Source organism: Sesamum indicum, linkage group LG2 (genome assembly GCF_000512975.1).
Source record: "Sesamum indicum cultivar Zhongzhi No. 13 linkage group LG2, S_indicum_v1.0, whole genome shotgun sequence".
In the NCBI taxonomy this organism is placed as follows: domain Eukaryota; kingdom Viridiplantae; phylum Streptophyta; class Magnoliopsida; order Lamiales; family Pedaliaceae; genus Sesamum; species Sesamum indicum.
This window is the reverse complement of record NC_026146.1, coordinates 8,818,785-8,843,319: the sequence shown is the minus strand read 5'-3', so window position 1 is coordinate 8,843,319 and position 24,535 is coordinate 8,818,785. Positions and strand designations below refer to the sequence as shown.

At 33.5% G+C, this 24,535-nt stretch overlaps 3 protein-coding genes across 4 annotated transcripts in view; 2 read left to right on the top strand and 1 right to left on the bottom strand.

Moving 5' to 3' along the window:
- Positions 1 to 2,395, bottom strand: part of LOC105155630 (protein FLX-like 4) — a 6,466-nt gene extending 4,071 nt beyond the window's left edge. For both annotated transcript variants that reach the window (XM_011071529.2, XM_020691986.1), the window contains exon 1: positions 2,290 to 2,395. The gene's annotated coding sequence lies outside the window, so the exon portion shown is untranslated. The remainder of the gene's footprint in view (positions 1 to 2,289) is intronic.
- LOC105155629 (glycine-rich protein 5-like) lies at positions 12,554 to 13,372 on the top strand. Its single transcript, XM_011071527.2, has one exon. The coding sequence runs from the start codon at positions 12,664 to 12,666 to the stop codon at positions 13,093 to 13,095; it is 432 nt and encodes a 143-aa protein (XP_011069829.1). The 5' UTR covers positions 12,554 to 12,663; the 3' UTR covers positions 13,096 to 13,372.
- Positions 20,550 to 21,188, top strand: LOC105155628 (putative glycine-rich cell wall structural protein 1). Its single transcript, XM_011071525.2, has one exon. The coding sequence runs from the start codon at positions 20,599 to 20,601 to the stop codon at positions 21,052 to 21,054; it is 456 nt and encodes a 151-aa protein (XP_011069827.1). The 5' UTR covers positions 20,550 to 20,598; the 3' UTR covers positions 21,055 to 21,188.

Genomic DNA, 24,535 nt, shown 5'->3' with positions numbered 1-24,535 from the left:
GTAATTATTGATTAAATTTTTTAATCTCATTATATATATAATAAAATAATAATTAGAAGTTCAACCATCATCATCATCATCATTATTATTAATATTGTTGTTGATATTATTATTATTATTATTATTATTATAATTTTTAGCTTAATTCATAGGAATTACTAAATTTTGACATAAATTTATAGATAATAAAAAATCATAAGTGAATTACTTGTCAATTTAAAAAATGTATAACATAATACAAATATATATTAAAATATAACATAAAGATATTATAATAATTTTAATTATAAAAAAAATTATAATTTACTAAGTTGTTGATTAAATTTATTTTTATATAAAAATTAAATGTATAAATAAAAGTACCATAGTTTATTATTATTCAAAATAAAATATATGATATTAATTAATAATTATAATATATGGTCAATTTAAATTATAAAACTGATCAAATATTAAATATAAAATTAAATATATAAAAAATTTAAAAATAAAAATATAAAATAAATATATATATATATATATATTCACCAGCTCGCGAGCGGTGAACAACAAAAACCAAGCTCGAGCTCAAAGTCGAGCCGGCTCGACTCACCTGCCACCCCTACCTATGTCTCTCTTAGAATGTGAAAGTTTATAAATATTGTTGTAATTATAACTTTTTACCTTTGGTTCACCTACCCATGATGTCATCGATGAAGCGCAATGCAATGTGCCTAATTCATAGTGAGAACCTTGGGTCAACTATATAGAGAAAATGTTAAGTTTATAACTTCAAACCTTGTTTTAGCCGTAAGATAGTGGAATAAGGAGCAATAAAAATAGACTCAAAGATCTAAATCAAGTCATTTGGAAAATTCATACATATAAGAAAATCGACAATTAGAAACTTTTAATATTAAGAATGAATACCAGCACTTCTACATAGTCAGAGTAGTCGATAAAAATGCAGATATTTGATTGTCTTAGGACACATCAAAGCATCAGCGCCAAAGCAGGTTTTTTACATAAACTACTGAAAAAATTCTTGAGTATAAAAATGTAAAAGTACATGCAAATATGTATATGTGGAGATAGAAATTTTTATAGTTAGCATCATTTGTTGAATTTGGTGAATTATACTCAAATCTAGTATTGAAATCTATCTTCTTTTGCTTGTGTTTCGTGTGAATGTGCGAACACGGGGTTAAGTTGGCTTGGGCCCATCAATTCTGGCAACTCGAGTTCAATTTCAAATGAAAGTTGCACCAATTTTTTCGGCCAGGGATGTCTAATCACTTAAAGACGCATTTCTAGCATTCAGCATCATTGTCCATGGAGAATGCTCACCTTTTAGTGAACTGAATGCAGGGAACTCTAACCATTTCTCTTAATTGCAAGTAGGTTATCTAACTAAAGGAAAAAGCATCAGAAATGAAGGTTTTAGTCTTTTTCACTTTATGCTTCTTCCATTCCCTACTCACTAATGCTGCTTGGTGACATTTTTCTTGATCCCTCCCCCCTAATAGAACTACTTTTCTTATAAGAGGAATCATGGATTTGCACGCTGGGAAACCCCAGTGTCCTCCACCTTATTCCATCAAGAGTAGTGGTTGATACCTCAGGGGGAAGTTAAATTTGTTGCAAGCCTTATATGTATTCGTCACAGCCCTCTTAACGAAAGCTATCATTTCTTAAGTCGCGGCTCTCAATAACAGGCCCAAAATCTAACACACGAAGATTAAAAGCTCGCCATATATTAAAACTACCTTATCTTCTCACTTGCTTCATACAGAAACTCCCTCAATCATTCAGCAGATCAAATGCTAACAGAATCTTTATCATAAAACTTTTTCTTGATACACCACTTCCCTGATGCTATACAAAATGCCAGAAATTGCTTTCCCCGAACAAATAAACCCACTCCAACCAACCCGACAGACCTATGAAAACCCATATCAATACGCAAATTCACACAGGGAAATAAAAGGAACAAGAAATTTCCCAAAAGGAGAAGCAGCACTAGCCAAGTGAGCCAAAGAACTGGAGCGCCCCCACCATTCAGCACTCAAGTTCAAACAATTCTTAGTAATTCTCTATCAGTAGAATAATCAGATAACTCAATTCCAGAAAAAACAAAAAGAAAAAAGAAAATCACAATTAACAGAATAAAACACACAATCAATCCGACGGAAGTATGGTAAACGAACATATTAAAACGGAAGAAAAAAAGAATTCAATTTTATTGAATGATTATTGAATTTCTGAAGAAATTCAACATGATGCCCAGGAGCAAAGGTGGAAACATCTAACCTGAACCCTTTACTGCGATTTTCGCTCCACAGATAATATCTACAATTCCCACATGCAGCCAACGGAAATAGAGAATGAGGAGAAAAGCAGAAAATTAGGAGTGGCAATTGTGAAACACATCCTATTTCAATGATACTGGTTGTGTTAAGGTGTGATGCACATACCGAGTCATACCCTGTGGCGCCAATCGTTGGCTGCCACGCGTCTGACCAATTAATTGCTGATATTTGGATAGATTTAAATTACAAATAAAATTTAAATTTAAAAAAATTGTAATTTTGATACCATTATATAGTGCCAAATGCAATTTTAGAACCAACGTTTTGAAAAATACCTTAAATAGGTACCACAATTTAGTCCCTACTTACAAATATGATACTTCCATTTAAGTGGGTAACGGACAACGTTTAGTTGTTTTGGATGAAAATTGAGGGTTCCAACGTTTTTTTTTAAGTTCATTCCAACTTATTTTTACCATTCTTTCTGTATTTTTTTTTGGTTGGTTTATGTTATTTTTAAGTGATTTTTTTTCAATTTAATGTTTGGTTTTATGTAATTATTTTTTTCAATTTATGATGTATTTTTCTTGTTTAATGCTTTATTAAACCTGTATTAAATGACTGAACTTGTAAGCAAGGAGCAAGAAACACTAAATAAATAGTAGTGAAGTTAAGAGGTTCTCTCTCTAGAAAGAATGTTTTGCCTCTCTAGAGTGTCTCAACATGGATTCACTCTCTAACGATTTTCCTTCAAGTTTCTGCAAGTTTTGGTTCAATTAATCAAGTCTCCTAGTGCTGCACTATAATTCTATCGATTGTTTTGTGGTTTTGAGGGTGCCTGGCCCTTTGTTGAACCTCTCCCGCCGTTGGGTAACTCATTTTGGTTCTATCTGCCGGATTTTCCTCTTTCAGTCTATTACTTTCGTTTCCTTGCTGTTGTGGATGTTTTTGCTGCTACTAGGAGTCCCGTTCGCGGCCTGAAGCTTGCCAGACATTCATGTTGCTGGTGGTGTGTTTATTCCATTTTTTCCGGCCATCTCCAGCAGCCTGGAGGTAGGTGGGAACTTTTCCACTATGTTTGGATTAATGTTTTGGATGTTTTTGTTTTGATGTTTTGGAGATAGAGAGAGAAAAATAGAGATAAGTAAGTATGTGTTTTGAGATAGATGGTATGTTTGAATGAGATAAGTAAGTATGTGTTTTGAGATAGATGGTATGTTTGAATTTGTGTTTTGATATAATATAAAATAATATAAAATAAGTGGTGTATGTTTGATGTTGGAATTTGGGAGACAGGAGTTACTGTTCATTGTCAAATCATGTCTTTTAATATATATATTTAGTAATATATATGTATATATAGTATTTTGTTTGTTAGTGAAATATAATATATATATTTATGTTAAGAGAAGAATAAAAAATAATAAAAAAAAGTAATAAAAAAAATTAAATTACAATTGCACACCTAGAGAAGGTGTGCAAAACACAAAACCAAACATTGTGTTTGTTTTTAGGTTTAGCAAAAGACTACCTACTGCTACACAGACTGCCCCTTATTGCATCCAGCACTGCCTGCCTGCAGCCTTGTTTGACCTGTTGCAACAGTCGCTTTCAAGCAGCCTGCCAGCCTTTTTGTCGTTTCCTCTTTGGTGTAGCAATAAGCTATTACAGCTGCTGCAATTATTGAACTTCCCCTTTTGCTTAGCAACCCTGCCATGGAAAAATCAAAGAAAAATAAGCAACCTGCTGACCCTATTAGCTGCCCCACAAAACCCTTCGGCCAACCACTTGCCACACAAGTTTTTCGCGAGGTAATAGTGACAGCCGGCCAACTGGCCACCCAACCCGTTTCCGCCGAGGAAGCCGTCGAAACCTGCCGTCAGAGCCAAGGTTGGTTCGCCTGACTTCATGAATTTATTTCTTATTTGGAGGCTTCCCCCTCCTTTATTACTAAGAATGATGCAACCACCAGTACCGGCCCCCAGCCGGATGAAACGCTGCTGGGCAAGGAAGCTAAAACTGAAACTGCTGACATGAAAAAGATCTCCTTTGTGGGTTTATTTAGCAACAACTGCAATCTCAAGGATGACAACAAGCTCATGAAATTTGCGGTTGATGATGGACATCTCAAGTTGGGGTCAAGAATTGATCGACGTTCGAACTAAACTTGGAAACTGCCTCCTTGGCTACATTGCCAACAAGTTTTAGGGGCTTAAAGCACTACGTGCACTATCCCAATCATGGGGGCCCAGCTTTCAACAACATGAAAGTGGGTGGCTCATTTTCAGATTTAAATGGGATGAAGATAGATAGCAAATTTTGACCGGTGGATCGTACTTTATCTATGGACATCTGCTCCTACTAAAAAACATGCCGGATTGTTTTAAGTTCAAGAAGTATGACATCAGCCTTACTCTGATTTGGGCCACCCTTCCAGTGCTTCCACTTGAATATTGGCATCTGAATGCTCTAGGCAAGATCGGCTTGAGACTGGGCACTCCCATTGCTATGGACTCATTGACGATGAAGATGAAGAGGGTTTCGTATCCCCGAATTTTGGTTGAAGTTGATGCTTCTACGAAGCTTGTGGACCAAGTGGAGTTTGTTATGCCAAATGATGTAACTAGAAAATAGCCGGTTATTTACGAGTTCACACCAAAGTTCTGCACTGAATGCAATTGTTTCGGCCATCTGAACAAATCTTGCCAAGGCAATCACCCACCGCCGGCTACTGCCACAACTACTCTTCCTGTAACTGTTAAGCTGGTTGCAACAAAGAAGGTACAACCTGCCGAGTGGACCTTGGTCCAACTACGAAATAAGGGTGATCAAAAGAACCAATCATCAGTTGGCAGAATTCCCAAGCCGACAATGGGTGTGCACCAGGCGACTACTCCAACAGTTGGTAATGACGATAAGGGACAATTGGGAATGTCTACAAGACAGCCAAGCCTGAAAAGGCAAAGGCAGCCCATGCCACTCCAACAGACTGAAAAAGAGGCTCACTCGCTGGCAGACTCATTTGGTTCATCTAAAGAGCCGGATTCCCCCACCTCTGCTCAACACGCTATGTCTGGGCCTGAGACAGTCTTAACTGCTTCGAATGGCCATAAATTTAAGAAACAACAAGGAGGGGAGACTCCCCTCAATCCCCATGAAAGTTGGCTTTTATCGTTGGATACGATTATCATTCATCGTGAGGTTGCCATTTCTATGGGCTTTGCTCCACTTGCAAAGAATCTGCAGCTCGAACTAGTGAGAAGTGAATAGACCGATGTTTTCTACAATGTATGTGTCTACAATTAACGCCTCGATGTGTGCTTTGGTTTTCACCTTCTTTTTCAAGTCTCGGCATATATATACGAACGAATATTTATTAGAAAACATATGACATTATGACTATTTCAAAATACTACAACAACTCGTGTATTTACATCTCAAATTGGTACATCCACCTATATTACACGAGCCTCATATGGTAGGTGAACAATTAGGTGTTCCATTGAGTTAAAGAAAGCTAACTGAAATATTTTCTTGAGGTTACACAAGATGATCGCGGCACTAACTCAATTCTTGTGCCTCGTTGATATCTAACTTCGTCGAATATAGAATCTGGAATAAAATGCTAACCTCTATCAAAACACTCCAGACATACTCAGGAAGCATTTTACGAGGAAAGCAAAATGGATCAACTTTTGCATGAATACGTGACAATTACGGCTCTTCATGCTGTGCATCCTCAACTCCTTCATGTCGACGCAATGGGCCAAATTAGATGCGTAACCATCAGGAAATTTAAGATGACTAATCTATTCATATATCCTCCTCTTCTGCTCCTTTGTCAGTGTATAACGGCTTTAGGCATCACATTCGATCTTCTTTTGTCCATCTCAAGCTCTGATCGACTATATATGATCTTCACGTCCTTTCGTGCAATACGATTGTTCTTCATTTTTTCCTATATGCCCATCACGTATTGTTATATTTGTCAAACACATTCTTTTCAATATGCATGACATCATGATTGTGTAGTATCAGACGCGTCCCCTGGTATTCGAGCTCCTAGAAGATGCTTTTCTTTGTCTACTTATGCTCTCTACAGTAGTCCAGTGGGAGTGCCAATGGTACTTCAACTGCATGACTAAACTCTACAACCCAATCGCGGATCTCTTCTCCCATCAATCTTGGACGTGCAACCTTCCTTTCGATTTGATTCTTAGTGAATGCTTTTTTGTTCCTACGGTACGGATGGTCTTTGGAGAGGAACAGTCTGTGGTAGTCAAAGTAGCACGCCTTCCTACCGTTCTGCAAATCGAATGCACGTGTGTCATCCATACAAACTGGACATTCCATAACACTAGCGATACTCCATCCAAACGCCATCTCATAAGGGGGTAGGTCGTTCATGGTCCACATCTACATAGCTTGGATCGTGAATATCTCGTTCTTTACACTGTTGTGCGTTAATACACCCACATGCCACAAATTCTGAGACTCCTCGATCAGCAGCTCCAGGTAAATATCGATGAGATGGTTCGGATTGGAAGGGCCAGGGATCACCATCGTCAGGAACATATACTCAGAACTCATGCATATTTTCAATGGAAGATTGTACGGTGTAAGTATAACGGGCTAACATGAATACATATGTCCGTACTGCCGATGCGGTGAGAACCCATCTGTGCACAAACCCAGTCTAACATTACAAGGCTTTGCTGCAAAATCGGGATATATTCGGTTAAAATACCTCCATGCCTTAACATCAGATAGATGGCACATAGATCCCTCCTCCATTTGATGGTGGGCATGCCACGTTGTTTGCTCGACAGTCGCTTCTGAAGCATACAACGTTTGCAGGCGAGGAGTAAATGGCAAGTACTAAAGAATGGCATACGGGGTTTTTTTTGTGGTTAGGATTTCGCTCCCTGGTCAGCTTGTACCTAGCTTCTCCAGAAAACTTACAGTAATCTAAATCAATGTCCTCCTTCCAGTACAACATGCAATCATTCTTACACACATCAATCTTCTCAACAGGTAAACTAAGTCTCTTATCAACTTCTTCGTACTATAGTAATCAAGGGGTAGGGTGTGATCTCGGGGCAATATAATATTAGCCTATTGAGATATTTGGTCGTATGTTCGCTCAGATGGGCCTCGATCTTGATATTCACCAACTCAACAACCAATGCCAACTGAAATTGAGTGTAACTATTCCATAACGCCTGATCGGCAATATGCGCTACATTATAAAATCGATTTGCCAGCCCAAACATATAATCATAGGGGTCCGCACCGTAATATGAACTAAGCCCGGCATCAGTAGGACAGTACCTTGTATCATCATTAATGGCACCATCCTGGTTATAATTAGACCAAAAAGCCTGCCCGGCGGCATTAAAAATCATCTTTTACGCTCAATTCATCTACGTCGTATCACCATAGTGCGTACTTGTACCCTCCTGCTCATGAGCAGCGGGAGTTTGCTCCTCCTGCAAAGGGGGCATGGTCACGGCCTTAAAGTACTCTTGCACCCTCTCCTCGTCATATGAAGTCCAATTATAATACTCCAGTATAAAACCTTTAATATACAAGTCAAAATTTGCGTCGTCCACGGTTTTAAAAACTTCATTTTGGCATTTCCGGCATGAACACTTAATTTTCTCACCGTCCATATAGATGCAGTAACATCATCCTCAAACTTCAGCATAAGACTCGCCCTTCCCGGCAAGTTCTTCTCATACATCTATCTCCTCAACTATCTTAACATGAGAATTCTACAAACACATATATATTATTATAACATGAAATTTAATTAATAAAAGTACAACAAATATAACCAAATGATAAAAAAGGATTAAAGTTATTACCTGATCAAAATAACTTCAAATATCAACTAAAATTCGAGGGAGATTGACGAACAAGAGTATAAAATATTAGTGCAATAGTGAGAGATCAAGAAAGTTCGAGAGGGATTGAGAAAATAGAGAGAATATAAGAAGAATGGAAGAAGTTAGTGAAATTAAATGAAAATAGAGGAACATATATAGAAAAATTTGGAACTTTCTCTGGCACACCAAAATAGTCGTTAAGAGATAATCGTTGATGCACTATCTGAACTGTCTTAGGAACACATAGAGGAATAGTTACATATCCGTTAAAATATAGCCGTTGTATAATTGTTGGAACGGTTTCCGTAATACAATATTATTAATATATGAAAATCATTCCAAATTGTAACAACGTTCGACACGGTACTTATAACACATTCAGTTTCAAAGAAAACTCATACTTAAGAACGATCTTTATAATATTCGTCCTCCCATGTACTAGAAGTGTCTCAAATTGTACCTGATTTTGGAATGAATTTACCATCATATTTTCATCACGTTTTGTCTCATATATAGGAACGGTCTTTTCTTGTCCGTCCCTACTTTTAACACTGTGTTCCCAAATGAGTTTCAATTATTTACCATACAAGTTTGAACCGATTTTATGAACACAACTTGTAACACTTGTTTTGGGACACATTTAGTAACAGTTGAGCCGTTCTAAAATCAAAAAACATAAAAAAGAAGGATCGTGATGTCAACAACCTATTTTCGTTACTCAAGAGTGCCAAGGACCGTTCCATAATAGTCGTTCTATCCCTTCCAAATCCAACCTTTTTTATAGTGAAACCGCCAAATCACCCAAAATCGCACAAAACTACACCTTTGATTTTGGATTTAAAAATAGCGACTTTAAAAATTATTTTATAAAATCATCAGTGACAAATCAATTTAAAATTAGGTTTAAAAAAATTGAGGTCGCACTTTGAGCACCCCTAGTAATATCCACACACAATTCTTTTTATAGTACTCAAACATGTGTACTTTATTAATGGCACGCAGCAAAATAAGCTGCTTTAGAAACCAAAAGTTCAATGTGAAACAGAGAAGCTAATCATGTCCATCAACATCTTTCTCCACAATACTAGTGCACACCTAATTCTAGACACTTGTCATAATATTTTAGCAAGAATTCTTGGGAAAAAGAATCCAACCATATCAGCCACAAATGCTGCCACTAGTTTATATTAGAAAAATGATTGACTTATATGTGCTCCAAATCCTTCCTAAAAGTGATTGGGTTGAACTTTTTATTGTAATATTTATTATTTTGTGTTATATTCATAAATATATATTAGGTGTACAAAAATTATTTCATGTGTTTATTTTAAAAAAAACAACTTATACATATATATATATATATATGATACATGTGTATATGTATTAAAGGGGTAACTATGCTTAAACCCTTTCTAAAAATACAAAATTATACTTTTCTTCAAACGAAGTTTTAATATTACACTTATACCGCTTCAAAAATTCTTCCGTTACAGTTGACGCCCTTCCGTTAGAGTTTGGATTGAAAATGTTAATGCTAAGAATTACATAAATTTTCGATTTTGGCTCGCATTTAATATTTTCATATATAATATTTTGTATTTATAAAGGGATAATTAATGTAATATATATCTGGAGTGAGGTTAATAATATTATAACTTTTTTTATAATACGTATAAATTATTATATGAGAATATTAAAAAGGGTAAAATTAAAAATTTATATAATTTTTTGCTAATGTTGGGATTTTTTCATCCAAACTCGAACGAAAGCAAGTCGGATGTAAACAATGATTTTTTGAAGAGGAGTGTAAGTGTAATTATTTTGACAATTATTTAAAAAAAGAAGTACAATTTTATATTTTTACAGAAAATTTAAAATTAATTAACCCTATATTAAATGCAGTAGAAGATGCATTACAAAACTTTTAGAAACTTTCAATCCGATGTGCGACTATATATATGTAATGAATAAATGTAAATCAAAATATACAGCTTTAGAAAAGAAATATATTTGTTAGTTATGTATATTTAACATTGATATATATATAAATTACGTATATATAAATTATTGATAATTAAAATTCACGCTATGATTGTAATTTTAATTTTTCAAAAAATAAAAATAAATATAAAAAAGGAAGTAATTCGATTAGAGTAGCTGGTTGGTACGATCGATAATACGTGTGCACCATGAAAAATTACACCACCCACGTATTAAAACAATAATTTAGGATGCCCAGAACCCCAATCCAAGCACAAATTAAACTAACAAAGATTGCTCAATCATAATTTTAGAATTTACTATTTACTACAAATTTATATACTATGAACCAAAATTTTAGTAAATAATTTTTATTAACTATAGTTAAATAAAAAATTGATACAAAATTTAGATTATTTGAAACTATTTTTTCCATGACTATGATTTATGATAAATATTTTGTTATGACTTTTAGACATGACAATATTTTAATTATACTCACAAAAACCATGACCAACAACTATTACTTAAGCATAAACAATAATTATTATTAAGATAGAATATTTTTTATCCTCATAATTAATAATGATTAAATATTAAATTTCTGTTTACTGTCTCCATTATGGGTGGCAACAAGTCGAGCTCAACCTTTTTGAGCTCGAGCTCGATTTGCAGGAATACGGCTCGAGCTCGACTTTTACATGATGAGCTCGAACTCGAACTCGAGCTCAATATGACGAGTTCGAGCTCGAGCTTGGTAAATTTTTTTATTATTTATTTATTATTATTAGATTAAATCATGAGATCGAATCATCAAATTTTTTATATAAATTTATAAGTAATAAAATAGATTGCATAATACATACTATGTTATAAATATACCAAAATATAGTATGAAATTTTAATTTATTGTTATAAATATAAACTACTAATTAGTTTAGTAGTAATATAATTAGTAAAATATACCAAAAAAAAATTCATACTAAACAATTTAAAAATTGTAGAAAAGTATCCATTATTTGAAATAATGCAATCGAAATACATAAAAATATTTTATAGTTGATATTAATATATGTTCACAATATATTTATAAATGTTAGTACGTATTACATTGATGTAACTATCATCTTATATTATTGAACAACATGGGTTAATCGGGCCATCAAAATTTAGATCAAATCGTTAAATATGATAAAGCTTATAGAATAATACATTTGATAAAGTTTTAGACTTATTGGATAAACGGATGTTGAGATATCGTACTCGAAACATAAAAGGAATAATTCAAGACAGTGTATAGTTGAATCAGACCATGTGATTTTAAATCATACCGTCAGATATGATCTAATGGACACAATCTTATATATATTTAAATTTGGTATGAATCGAGTGTCCGAATTTTAAGATATCGTAATTATTGTTTAAACTTTTTTATCTCATTATATATAATAAAATAATAATAAAAATAATTAAAATTGTTCAACCATCATCATTATTATTATTATCATCATTATTTTTATATTAATTCATAGGGATCACTAAGTTTCCACATAAATTTATGAGTAATAAAATAGATTGCATAATGCATAGTATGTATCTTGATATAAATATAAAACCCAAAAATTGATAAAACAATCATAAGTGAATTACCTGTCAACTAAAAAAAGTATAACACAATACAAATATATATTAAAAGATGACATAAAATTTATATGTGTCATATTAAATAATAATTTTAATTATAAAAAATATTATAATTTACTAAGTTGTTGATTAAATTTATTTTTGTATAAAGATTAAATGTATAAATAAAAGTATCATAATTTATTATTATCGAATATAAAATGTATGAAATTGATTAATAATTATAATATATGGTCAATTTTGAGTATAAAATTGATAAAATATTAAATATGTAATTAAATATATAAAAATTTTAAAAATAAAAAATATATTAAAAAATAAATAAATAAAAGAAACTCTCGAACCGATGAACAGAGATAATTGAGTTCGAGTCAGCTCGAGCTCAACTCGCTGGACTCATGTGACACCCCTAGTCTCCACCCTACTAATGAACTCCTTGGTGAAAAACCCAAGTGTCGAGCATCATTCTCATATCCAGAAGCTTCCAAGCAATCATGTCCTATTCTCAACTCAATCCAATTCAAGAAACCGCGTCACCACATTTCTGCTAAAAAAATACATATGATCATTAACAAATAAAGATATATATCAAAGTCAATTTCAATCATAGTTCCACTTCGTTAGTGGAATTCTTGGGCCAGCACCATTCATCTCAATCAAGCAACGTGTTACTCCATCCCCAGCACTTCTCTATTCATATTTACGTACCAACCTTAGCATCCACAACTATAAATAGCTAGGATGTCTGCATTCTGACATTCACCACAAAAACCCTAAACACTAGCACCCAAGAAAACAGTGTCACATCACTTGCTTCTTGCTCTACTAATTAGGAATCTTACGAGGATAGTCAGCCAGGAACAATGGCGAAATTCGTGAAGTCGTTTGTTCTCCTTGCTATGCTCATGTTATCAGTTCTTGCAATGGTTTCTGAAAGCCGAGTTGCAAGAAAGGACCTGGGCGTGGACTTAGGGGGTGGGGTTGGAGTTGGTGTCGGAGCGGGGGTCGGCATTGGTTTAGGAGGTGGCAGCGGCGGCGGCGGGTCCGGAGCTGGGGCGGGTTCTGGGTCTGGCTCTGGTGGCGGTGCGAGTTCTAGTTCTAGTTCGAGCTCGAGTTCAAGTTCAAGTTCTGGTTCATCAGGTGGTGGCCATGCTGGCTCAGAAGCGGGGTCGTCTGCAGGGTCGTATGCTGGATCACGGGCAGGATCGGGTTCAGGTGGTGCAGGGTCAGAAGCGGGCTCGTCTGCTGGCTCACGGGCCGGGTCTCGAGCTGGATCAGGAGGCTACCATGGGTGAAGGAATTGTCAGTGATTGGATAAGGAATTAATGCATGTGTGTGTACGTTAGTTAATATGTTTGATGAAAAATAAGATTGAGATGGAGTATGTATTTTAGGTCTATATGTGTAATATATTATTAGATCATGAAATGAGAAAGAATAAGTGCATTGTGTGTGTTATTTAAGGGTGAAAGAAAGCAGTATTAGTATAGTGGTCTGTGTGATGTACTATTTATTAGGGTCTTATGATAATAATATATACTATATATCATGTCTGATTTTCTTCAACATTAATTAATTTCTTGCAGTTAATTGATTTTTTTTCTTTTTATTGCGGCCACTAAGAAAGTATAATATTGTTGATATAATTTAAAAATTGTCAACAGCTTAAAATATATATTAAATAACAATAAAAATTGTATTTTTATTCATGTAAGCATGAGGTGAAAATTTTAAAGGATTAAATGTAATTTTGTTCCTTTAACCATACTTAAATCCTATTTTAGTCCTTTAACTTGTTAGAGTTTAGATTTGGTCCTCTTATTTCCGCCCTAGTTTCACCGCCACCTACTTTCTAAAAATCTGCCGCCGTCACTCAAGATTGCCGAAAGCCACATATACTGTTCGACTCCCCAGCTCAAGACGAACAAAACCCCTCAATCAATTTCAAGTTTCGATCACCACAAAGACTGGGCTTTCACCTTCACCGTCGCAGCCTCTTCGCGTCAATTCGCCGCGGTCCGTACGAACGGCGGTCGTGGACCACTACAGTTCGACTCGCCTCTTCCTTGCGAGTCTAACAAGATAAGTCCCAGCCATTTTCATCAACTTGGTGTGGAGATCCAAGGATTTGAAGTTCACAGCCACCGTCACGATTCTTGATCGCACCCCTCTTTTTCCGCCACCTTCTTTTTAAAAATCTACCAGCGTCACTCAAAATTGCCGAGAGCCACATATACCGTTCGACTCCCCAACTCAAGACGAACAAAATTCCTCAATCAATTTCAGGTTTCGATCACCATACAAATTGGGCTTTCACCTTCACCGCTGCAACCTCTTTCGTCGATTCGCCGCGATTCGTACGAACGGCAGTAGCGGGCCACCATAGTTCGACTCGCCTCTTCCTTCCGACTCTAACGAGACAAGTCCCAGCCATTTTCATCAACATGGTGCGGAGATCCAAGGATTTGAAGTTCACGGCCACCGTCCGGCAGACTGAATATTTTTCCGGCGAAAAATGTCTCAAAATTGAGCAATTAAAATACATAGAGGACCAAATCCAAGCCCTAACAAGTTAAAGGACTAAAACAAGATTTGGCTATAGTTAGAGGACCAAAATTGCATTTAATCCAATTTTAAATTTAATATATTGAAGACAAAAGTTGTGGGATCTTGATAAAATGACCAAAAAAGTTCACGTGACCAGCTTATTTGGGTGTACTTTTTCTTGCCAGTTTAGCAAATTCTGCATATTTTTATCCTTACTATGCGAAAATTTTGAAATGAATAATTTGTAAACTGGATTCATATAGGATTAAAAATATCACGCCTATAACTACAAAAATAATTTTATCCATTAGAATATATAAACTGAATTATTATGCCATTCAAAGATTTAATTAATTTCTCTAAGGTACTTCTAGCTGGTGACTTATCAATTAATTATAAATATAATATAACATATATATTATTTATATTATAAACTTGTCCGGGTACCAAATAATTTAAAACCCTAATTCACAATTTGTTGGCGCTAAAAAATCTTGCAATCAGCTCTTTAAGCGATACTTTTCAGAGTGATGCAATGAGCCTCATTTACTTTAAAATAATCCAATGCATGTCTTTTTTGTTGACTTCATATTTGCAAGTGAGCTTCTTAATATTATAAGAACAAAAATATTCAATGCTGATCACCTTATCCTATATATATACTTGTCAATTTTTTAAGAATTTCTAGTTACTATATCTCATCTAAAAATGAAAATTTTGTAAGTTTGATCCCATAATTCTAGGAAATGACAATTTTAGCTTCTACTTGAATTCAATTTGTCAATAATTAAGTGTTGTAATATTAAAAAATTTGACACATTAAGAACAAAATAAACCAAAAATTTGCAATGTGATCAGAACTTGGGGAATTATGTGAGGTATATGCCAAATTACATCCAAGTTTGTAATTTTCAGCGAATTTTGTTCCTAATGTGCTATTATGTTTTTAAAAAAAAATACAAAACTTGCCAAATTGAATTCAAACTAGACTAAAAATTGTCACTTCCTATAGTTACCCTCACAATTTTATTCATAACACAACCAAAAGTTTCTTTTATTTGTTTTCGTGAAAATTATTTCATACATACATATAAATATGTTGGTCTCATTCATAGAGAGATATATTAATTGTAAATTCAGTTCCGTATATAACTTATTCACCATGAAAATTATTCTAGTCCTGTTTATTAAAAAAACATTACTATTTTATTAGTTATGGATTAAAGTCATAGTAAATAATTATTATTAATCATTGTCAAATAAAAATTGATGCAAAAATTTAACTTATTAACACTAAACAACATTCATATTAATAATTAACATAAAAATAGCCCAACCAATTTCTCCAACAAATAAACCCAACAGATTATACCATCCTCATCATCATCTTCCTCCTCTTGAATAAAACTAAATAAAAATAACAGAGGGATTTGGTGGTCGTGGCAAGAGGTGGTGGCGGCGAGCGGTGGGGGTGAGAGAGAGGCGTTTGGGTGGGGACACTGTAATGATTGGATCGGTCTCCGACAGATTACAATACAAAAATAATTACAGAGACTTAAATATAATTACAGGCCTTCCTATAATAAATTACAAAAATTCAAAGGAACAGAAAAATGGTTACAAGAAATAATCCTGGAAACAGTAGTATGAGAGAAACAAAAGACATAAATCAATATGAAGGCTCAGGAGCCAAAAACCCAAGGCCTACACAAGGCTAAAGGCCACAATCTTTTACCAGTTGCTCAAGAACACTCAAGCGACAAAGGGATTTCGAACCACAAAGGTTCCTCTACAAATCCACACAGGATAGTGCCACAAAGGCTTTAATCTGAACCACAAAGGTTTGGCACTAAGGCTATTTTCAGAGAGTTTCAAAGAGTGGTAAGAAGATGAGAGAAAGGATGTCAGCTTGTTAACCAAGAGCCACAACAAACCAGCAATTTAAATAGGATGTTCATAAATGGCTCAATAACGACCATTATTGGAGAATGGAAGAACACAAAACCCCAAGGGTTAATGGGAGAACCCTAAGGGTTGATTTTCTGGGGAAGGTGAAGAGCAAACGAAAAAGAGAAGAAGGGGGAAAAATGGATTAGGGTTATCAGATGAAAGGGTATAAGTATTAAAGCAACTGGGTCAAACCTTAGTGGGCCGGTTTAGTGGATAAGGTGGGCCAATGGGTTACAAAAATAACAGTTCATAGATTAAGAATGTCAAGAAAAGTTTTAAATTTTTCTATAGATAAACATTGTGCAACCAGAGTCAATCAACCATTCATACATATTCATAGAGTGCACAGAATTCACATCGTAGACAACAAACATTTCACCAGAATCATCAGAAACATTGTTCACTCTTTGTTTTTCATCAGTATGATTATCTCTGTTATCCTTCTTTGGTTTTCTACAATTCTTAATATAATGTCCTTTTAAACCACAGTTATACACCTTTTTTCTCTAGTTTTATCATCTCTAAATGAGTTATCCCTGGTTCTAGACTTACTCCTATTGTTGTTTCTGTTTTTGCTTCTACTTCTACTGTTATGCCTAAAACTGAAATTTCTAAATCTAGATCTTCCTCTCACAGAGTTAACCTCGTGTTGATTATTACTAGGCCTATTTGCTTTTAGATCTATCTCTTTTCTTTTTAACCCATTCACAACAGTATCTAGATTCACACTATCTCTACCATATTTTATAGCAGCTTTCACGTCAGAATATGTCTCAGGTATGGCATTTAACAACACAATAGGGGAATATTCATCAATATTTTTGCCACTAGTCAATTTTATGTCTTGTATCAGTTTAGTGAAATCATCCAATTTTTCATCAATGTTTTTTGACAAATTAAGTTTGTATCTGAAAAATTTTTCTAATAAAAACAATTTACTGGGCACAGAAGTTTCAGTATAAAGCTCTTTCAATTTTTTCCATAATTCTTTCGAAGAATTTTGTTTTCCAAATTTTCTTAACATAGTGTCAGACAGATTAAGGATAATAGAAGAGTAGGCATATTCATCATTTTTCAAACGTTTTTCTTCAAAACTGGTGTGAGTGTATCTATCATCTATTGCTTTAAAAAAATTTTGCTGAATCAAAAATGCCTTTCATTTTTTGTTGCCAAATTGAAAAGTCAGTTTTTCCATCAAAAGGCTGTAAATTGTAACCAGTCATTTAAAAAAAAAAATTCTTTAATGGGTTTTTAAGAAAATTAACAGATTTTAGAAGAGAACTTTTGCAGCGGAGTTTAGGCAAGAAAATTATCACAGATCACAAGAGTAAATTCGGGATAGCAAAAAGAATTAAGATCACAGATAAATCCACACAGGTCACAGTGATAAATCACAAAATCACAGCAAATTAGAAGACGGATTTAAGGGAAATAATCACAGTTTCAGTTCACTAAGATCCAGAGAGTGTTATAGATATATGAACCAAAAGTATCCCGGATCACACAAGAAAAATATGACAGCAGTTAAATACGAGGAACCAATAGACCAATAACCACAAGATCGAGGCCTCTCTGGCCTAACACCCACTCCAAATACTCGACGACCTCAAGGGTTTGGCCAGGAGGGTAATCAGGGGGATAAGCACCTCAGAAATAGATCGACAGATAATATAACAAAAAAGTAAGTGCAGAAAATAAAAGGAGGGTTTTGAAGAGTTACCACCATCGGAGCGTCGAGGATCAAAGATGAGGCTTTGATACCATTGTAAAGTGGATATCACGAAGATAGCCTATTCAACTATTACAAAAGATGGAGTACGAAACTCCTTAATAATTACAAACTGAATATTACAAATGAATATTGACAATAAGATGAATCAGGAATGAGAAATAAACAACAAATCAACAGTATAGAGATGACAGCCTCAGAACTCAACCAAATCCAACAGTGTAGGGTATATGGTCACAAAAGTTCCGCACCCAAGAGTACCGACCCACGGTAATACCAAGTCGAACTCACAAAACCGACTACAAACTCCGATCACTCATATCTCTTTATCACTCGGTCACAAAGACCCCCAAATTTCACTATTTCACGAAGAAAATGCAAAAAGATTTAGGGATAATCACTAATCTTTATTTGAGAAGGAGAAGGGATCTTCTATTTAAAGGACCGAGCAAAGACGCGAAGAAGAAAGGTCTTGGTCACCTTCCATAAACCATTAAGTTGGTTTTGGAAGGAAGCCATGGATTCCGGTGAGAAGAAGGGAAAGAAAATCACAGAGAAAATATGAAGAGAAGAAGCAGTCAGACGGCGAAAGGAGAGTGAGAGAGATGAGAGTGAGAATAGGTTTAGAAGTGGATATGAGTAGGTAGGAGGATAGGTCGGGTTTATCGGGTCGGGTTCTTGGGCTGCCGAGTGCGCCAGGTGATGGGCTACCGAGCGGGCGTACTTAAGGTTATTGGGCTACAATATTAACACTTACTACAATTTAAATAGCGTACAACACCAAATATTTTAATATTTTATAATTGGCTAGTTTTAACATCTTATTTATCCAAATACTTTAAAATTTATTATTTTAAACATAAAAATTTAACATCTTATAAATTAAATATAAAAACTTATAAGATATTTCGAACAAATTTAGCCAAACACCTTTCAATTCCAACTTAATTCAATTTATAAAAGAAACAAGAATGATAGTATGTTGTCGTATATAATTTGCCACTAAACAACATATTATTACTAATCTTGGTGGGTTTGGCAGCACCATCAACTTGGTGATAGTGGCCAACATATGTATGAGGAATCCAACAGGATTTCCACTGCATGCCTATGCCTTCGCTCTTTTCCATCCACAAATCTCCATCTCCGCTGTTCCAAATTCGGTGCCCAAATCAAACAGTTTTATCTTCTAATAAAATAAATTATCCATCAAATCGATTTAAATATAAATTTATTTTCTTTTACAAAAATAGAAAAAAGGTCCTACCTCACAAATTCGTCTATCGCTTAGGCTATATATATGCGCAGGCCAAGAGCCCTACAGCTGCCCTACTGTCCTAAAAGATAAACTCTAGCCATTTGGAGATTTATACACAAGTCATATGACGTCTAGCGCAACAAAATGTCTTTCCAAGAATTCAAACGTTCAATCTTAACTATTAGACCGTAGTTATTAGTGATTTTAAAAGAAGTGCGACAGAAAAACTTGTCAAGGGGCGACAGAAAAACTTGTCAAGGGGCGACTATTCAATAGTATTCTTGCTCAAGCGCGCTTCACTTATAGTAATAAATTTGTAATTTGACTATGAGAAGTGTGGTTTTACTACAAGAAATATTATATTTAATTTTGATTTATAATCATGGTTAAAAATAAATAGTTGTAACAAATAGTTATTGATTATGGTCAGTAAAGATTGTTGGTCATCACTTTTGCAAGAGTGACTAAAATTTTGCCATGGCTTTTATTTTGTCATGTTTCCTATCCATGGCAAATACTTTATTTTTTATGATAAAAAACTAAGTTTTTATATTGATTTTATTAAACTATAATTAATAATAATTCTTGATCATGATTTTCAGTCCATAGCCATTAAAATTGTAGCCATAAAAGATTTTCTTTCCTAATGTTTGGTCCACTTTATATTTTGATGGGATTGTAATTGCAGGCTTATTATTTAATGTGGCTCAAATTGAACATTCACTATAATATAATGAAAAACTCTTATGATCTATACTATATTATAAAAGAAAACCCTTTCGTCGTATCAACTTTTAAATGCTCATATTTATTTATTAATTTATTTTCTCCTTTAAAAAAAATGGTCAAAACAATAATTTTAATAAATTATAATTTATTTATTTTTCTCTCAGTTCACTATTCTACATTTCTCGATTACCTTATTTCTCCATATTACTTTCTCTTAAAATTTTATGTTTTTAATAAATTTATAATTATGATTTGTTTCCCCTCTCTTATCTCACTATGTTTCTTTCTTTCTACGGAGGTTTTATTTATCTTACATCAAGATTCTTTTTTATATAATCGTAAAGTCAGTGTAAGCATAATTAACTAAGTATATACATAAATAAATTATTACGTTGGTCATCCCTCTTATATTTTATCTAATAAAAAGAGAATTAATGAATTAAGATGCCAACCCACTTCTAAATTCTTTATTTTCCGGCACCATTCACATGCCATTTTCCAACCATAGCATTAACTAATATAAATACCTCTACATTTCCATGTTATGAGTGCACAAAACCTTCCATTCAAGAAATTTGTGCTACAATGGCAAAGTTGAAGTCATATACTCTTTTGGCTATGCTTATTTTATCAACTTTAGCCGTTGTTTCTGAAAGTCGGGTTGCCAGAAAGGACCTGGGTCTGGACTTGGGTGGCTTAGGGATCGGAGTTGGCGCCGGGATTGGCATTGGCTTAGGAGGTGGTGGCAGCGGCTCAGGGGCTGGTGCGGGCTCCGGTTCAGGCTCTAGGGCTAGCTCGAGTTCTAGTTCAACCTCTAGCTCAAGCTCTAGTGCAGGTTCAGATGGTGGTGCGGGTTCAGAAGCGGGCTCAACTGTTGGATCCCGAGCAGGGTCGGGGTCAGGCGGCCGCAGTGGGGGAGGGTCCGATGGTGGTGGTGGTGGTGGTGGAGGTGGAGGGTCCGGTGAGGGTTCTGGTAGCGAAAGTGGGTACGGTCAAGGAGAGGGACACGGGTCGGGTTACGGTGAAGGAAGTGGAAATTAATGATCAGCCCATCAGCCATGCATGTTATATATGTACTCCAAAGTCCAATATGGTAAAAAAAAAATTGCTATACTAATATGTAATTTATTAATGAATAAATGGGAGTACAAAAAGGCCCAAATTACTGATTTTAATCTTCCTCTTTTTTGTTTAAATATATCTGTTATTTCAGAAAAATTCTAACACAGATGTGATTGGGTAGCCTTAAACTAATGTGACAAATATAATATATTTGTCGTCACTATAAGAAAATTGAATTTTCGCTACACCATAAACAGTCACGGCTTAAAAATATGATAAATCAATACTATTAATCATGATTAAACTAAACCAAAGAAATAAAATATTACAACGATAATCAACGTTCGTCAATCATCATGATTTGTAGCTATTGTCAAAATATTTCACATGGTTTTGGCCATGGCTCATGTCTTGGTAACACTGCAAAAACAATGGCTAATGACCATTGCGAAATCGTGGTTGATTTGTATTTACCATAATTTTCTTCTTTTGAATATAGTAATTAACCGTAGCAGAAATTATAGTTTTTCTAGCGCATGTGATTGGTGTACAGTTCAAAAAGAATATCAATTACATAACAAGTATATCAAAGTTGCTTTGTGGTTGATTTAGTTCGGCTAAATCTGGATTGAGTAAAAATATTTCGCTATTTGAAGTCGATGTCAAGATGTTACAATAATGGTAATTTTGTATTTTTCTCAAGGAATTTTTCAAAAATTTAGATATAAATTGAATATTTCTATTTTTTAAAACAGCTTTAATATCTTATTTTTGAATTTTCTAAGTTCATATTTTAAAAGTTTTGCCAAAAAACTTTCAATATTTGTAAGTTCATAAACATTTTATAAGATATTCTAAAAAAAACTTATAAATTAACCTCAAACGTCCTCTAAAACACGGAATATGGTGCATCTCTAGAATCAACATCAAGATCTCTCTTCTCAACACAATTACACACAAGGGCTAGGTTCTTTGTGTAGCCAAAGTCCTCTGACGCTCAAGTTTAAAATTAATCTGGTTGAAAAATAAATCAAATAACACACGGAATGTGGAGTATTTTGGTCTTGATTAAATTTGGATGACTAATCATAAGATGTTCCATTTTTAGAGGCAAAATATACACAAATATCCCTTAAAAGAATAATACACTAACACCCATCTTGAGATGTAGTTATAATTTTATAAAATGAATGGAATATTTGTATATTTTGGCTTAATTAACTTTAAAATATATCGATATAATTTATCCTAAATTGTATGTCAATTATATGATAAACATAACGCATTTATCAAATTTGAATTTAGCCATGGATGGATCTAAAAGCGAAAGCTTGAGGGGCTGAAAAATTAGTAAAAAAAAAAAAATAATTCAATTAATAATTTAACAAATAAATAAAGATTATTGGCACTCTTAATTGTAAAATAAAATTTTCATATACTCAGCTGGAGATGGAAAAGAACCACATAAATGCATTTTAGGTTTATCCCAATATTGTAGCTAGCTTAATTGTGGAGAATGTTACACAACGTCTAAGTAGCATTACCTAGTTACCACTATTAGTACACATACACTTTAAAAATTGTGGCGTATCCCTTGGCCTATCAAGGGAAATACTACCTGATTCATGATTGTTGTACTATATCTTTTCCTATTTATGAAAATTACATTTACTCAAAAAGAAATGCATTTTAGATTTAATTTATTTTCATTTGTATATGGTGCTTTTATATCCCTCAATCGAACTTCTAAAATCAAAATGATTAAAACACTGGGGACTAATGATACTTTACCTGAGTGGTGAATTTGATTTCTCATAATCGAAAAATTATGAGTTCGAATCTTATGAATGTAGGTGTTTAATCTACTTTTAATAGTAATATAGTGTTTTTTAATTTATTATGAATTTATTGATTAAATTCATAAATATTTATGTATTGCGTATTGAATGTTGTAATAATAAAATATTTGTTAATGTCGCACTATCATAATGTAAATTTTTAGAAAAGAAAAGAAAATAAAATAAACACTCAATAGTCTGGATTTAAAAACATTGAAGGGGACAGGATTTTTTCGATATTGATAAACAGAATTTTTTCTTAAAAATATAAAAAATAGTTAAAACTTAAATTGATAATTGCATTTCTTTTTCTTTTTAATTTTAATAAGCAATAACAAAAATAGTATAAAAATAATTTGTATAAAAAAGTACGTATAACGATAATATTTTAATATTTCAGTATGATTTTTGATAAATCGATACTAAAAATTAAAATCGAATATAATACTAAATTTTCAAAAAACTAAAAATCGAATATCAAAATTGAATCTTCCAGTCTATAGCAAATTTTGATTCGATTCGACTCGACTAGATATGAACACCGTTGTACTCGTGCACCACACTCCCTTGTTGTCTTGGACCCAGCCCAATACTCAACCAAAACCGAACCGAATTATAATTCAATTTGATATTCAGTATGATATTTTGTCATCGTGAATTTTTTATTTACCAAAATTTCGATTCAATATCATTTAATTTGTTGGACAGAAAGCCCTACAAGAGTGCACCATCATCAATCTTGACGTTGGGTCACTTGCATCGCAAATAATAATAATGATGATAAGGGGTGAATAGTAATTTATCCCCTATAAAGAATGCAGGGTATTTATAATTATGTCAAACTGTAGAAAAAATTATTATTATTTATCCTAATAATAACATTGGTGATAAAAAAATTTAAACAATAATATGAAAATTGTCATTATATTATTGTATGAAAATTATATATATATATATATATATATTATTACTTACTCCTCATAAATACAACCAACTTTCTTACTAAAATACTAAAAAAAAGGAACCTCGAATGCGGGAGACAATGAGTTTATTTTTTTAAAAATTACGGAGATTTAGTTCTGCCTATTAATTTTTGATAGAGGACTAAAATGCAATTAATCATGTCAATTACTATAGCATACCTTTTCCTTACCATGTATTTACCAAATTTCAAACATTAACATCAGTTGTTTTTTCCATTATTGAAAAAGGTGCAAAAATGACTGAAGATTCATTTCCATTTTTATTCTATTACTAAATTAATTAACAACCGTAATTTTAGACTTTTAGTTTCATTCTTAAAATTCATGAATAGAATTCTTTAACAACATAACACATAATTCGCAAAAGCTTCAAATTAGAGGCTTTCAATTTTATTATCAAAACCACAAAATACCATTACATTTCCTTTATCTTATGTTTACCCATATCTAACAATATAATGTATGTCCCTATTAATCTAACAACTTAGAACGATTCATCCAAAGACCACCATCTGTTTACCCATCCAAAACTCGACCAACACAAATCACGATGCCACCAAGTAAATTTTAAGTCAAAATATCTTCTTCTTCTACAGTTTTGCTTCAGTTTTCATTGCTTGAAGCTTGCAACGCAAATCG

Coding starts and splice junctions, on each gene's coding strand:
- LOC105155629 (XM_011071527.2), top strand. CDS start 12,664: ATGGCGAAATTCGTGAAGTCGTTTGTTCTCCTTGCTATGCTCATGTTA.
- LOC105155628 (XM_011071525.2), top strand. CDS start 20,599: ATGGCAAAGTTGAAGTCATATACTCTTTTGGCTATGCTTATTTTATCA.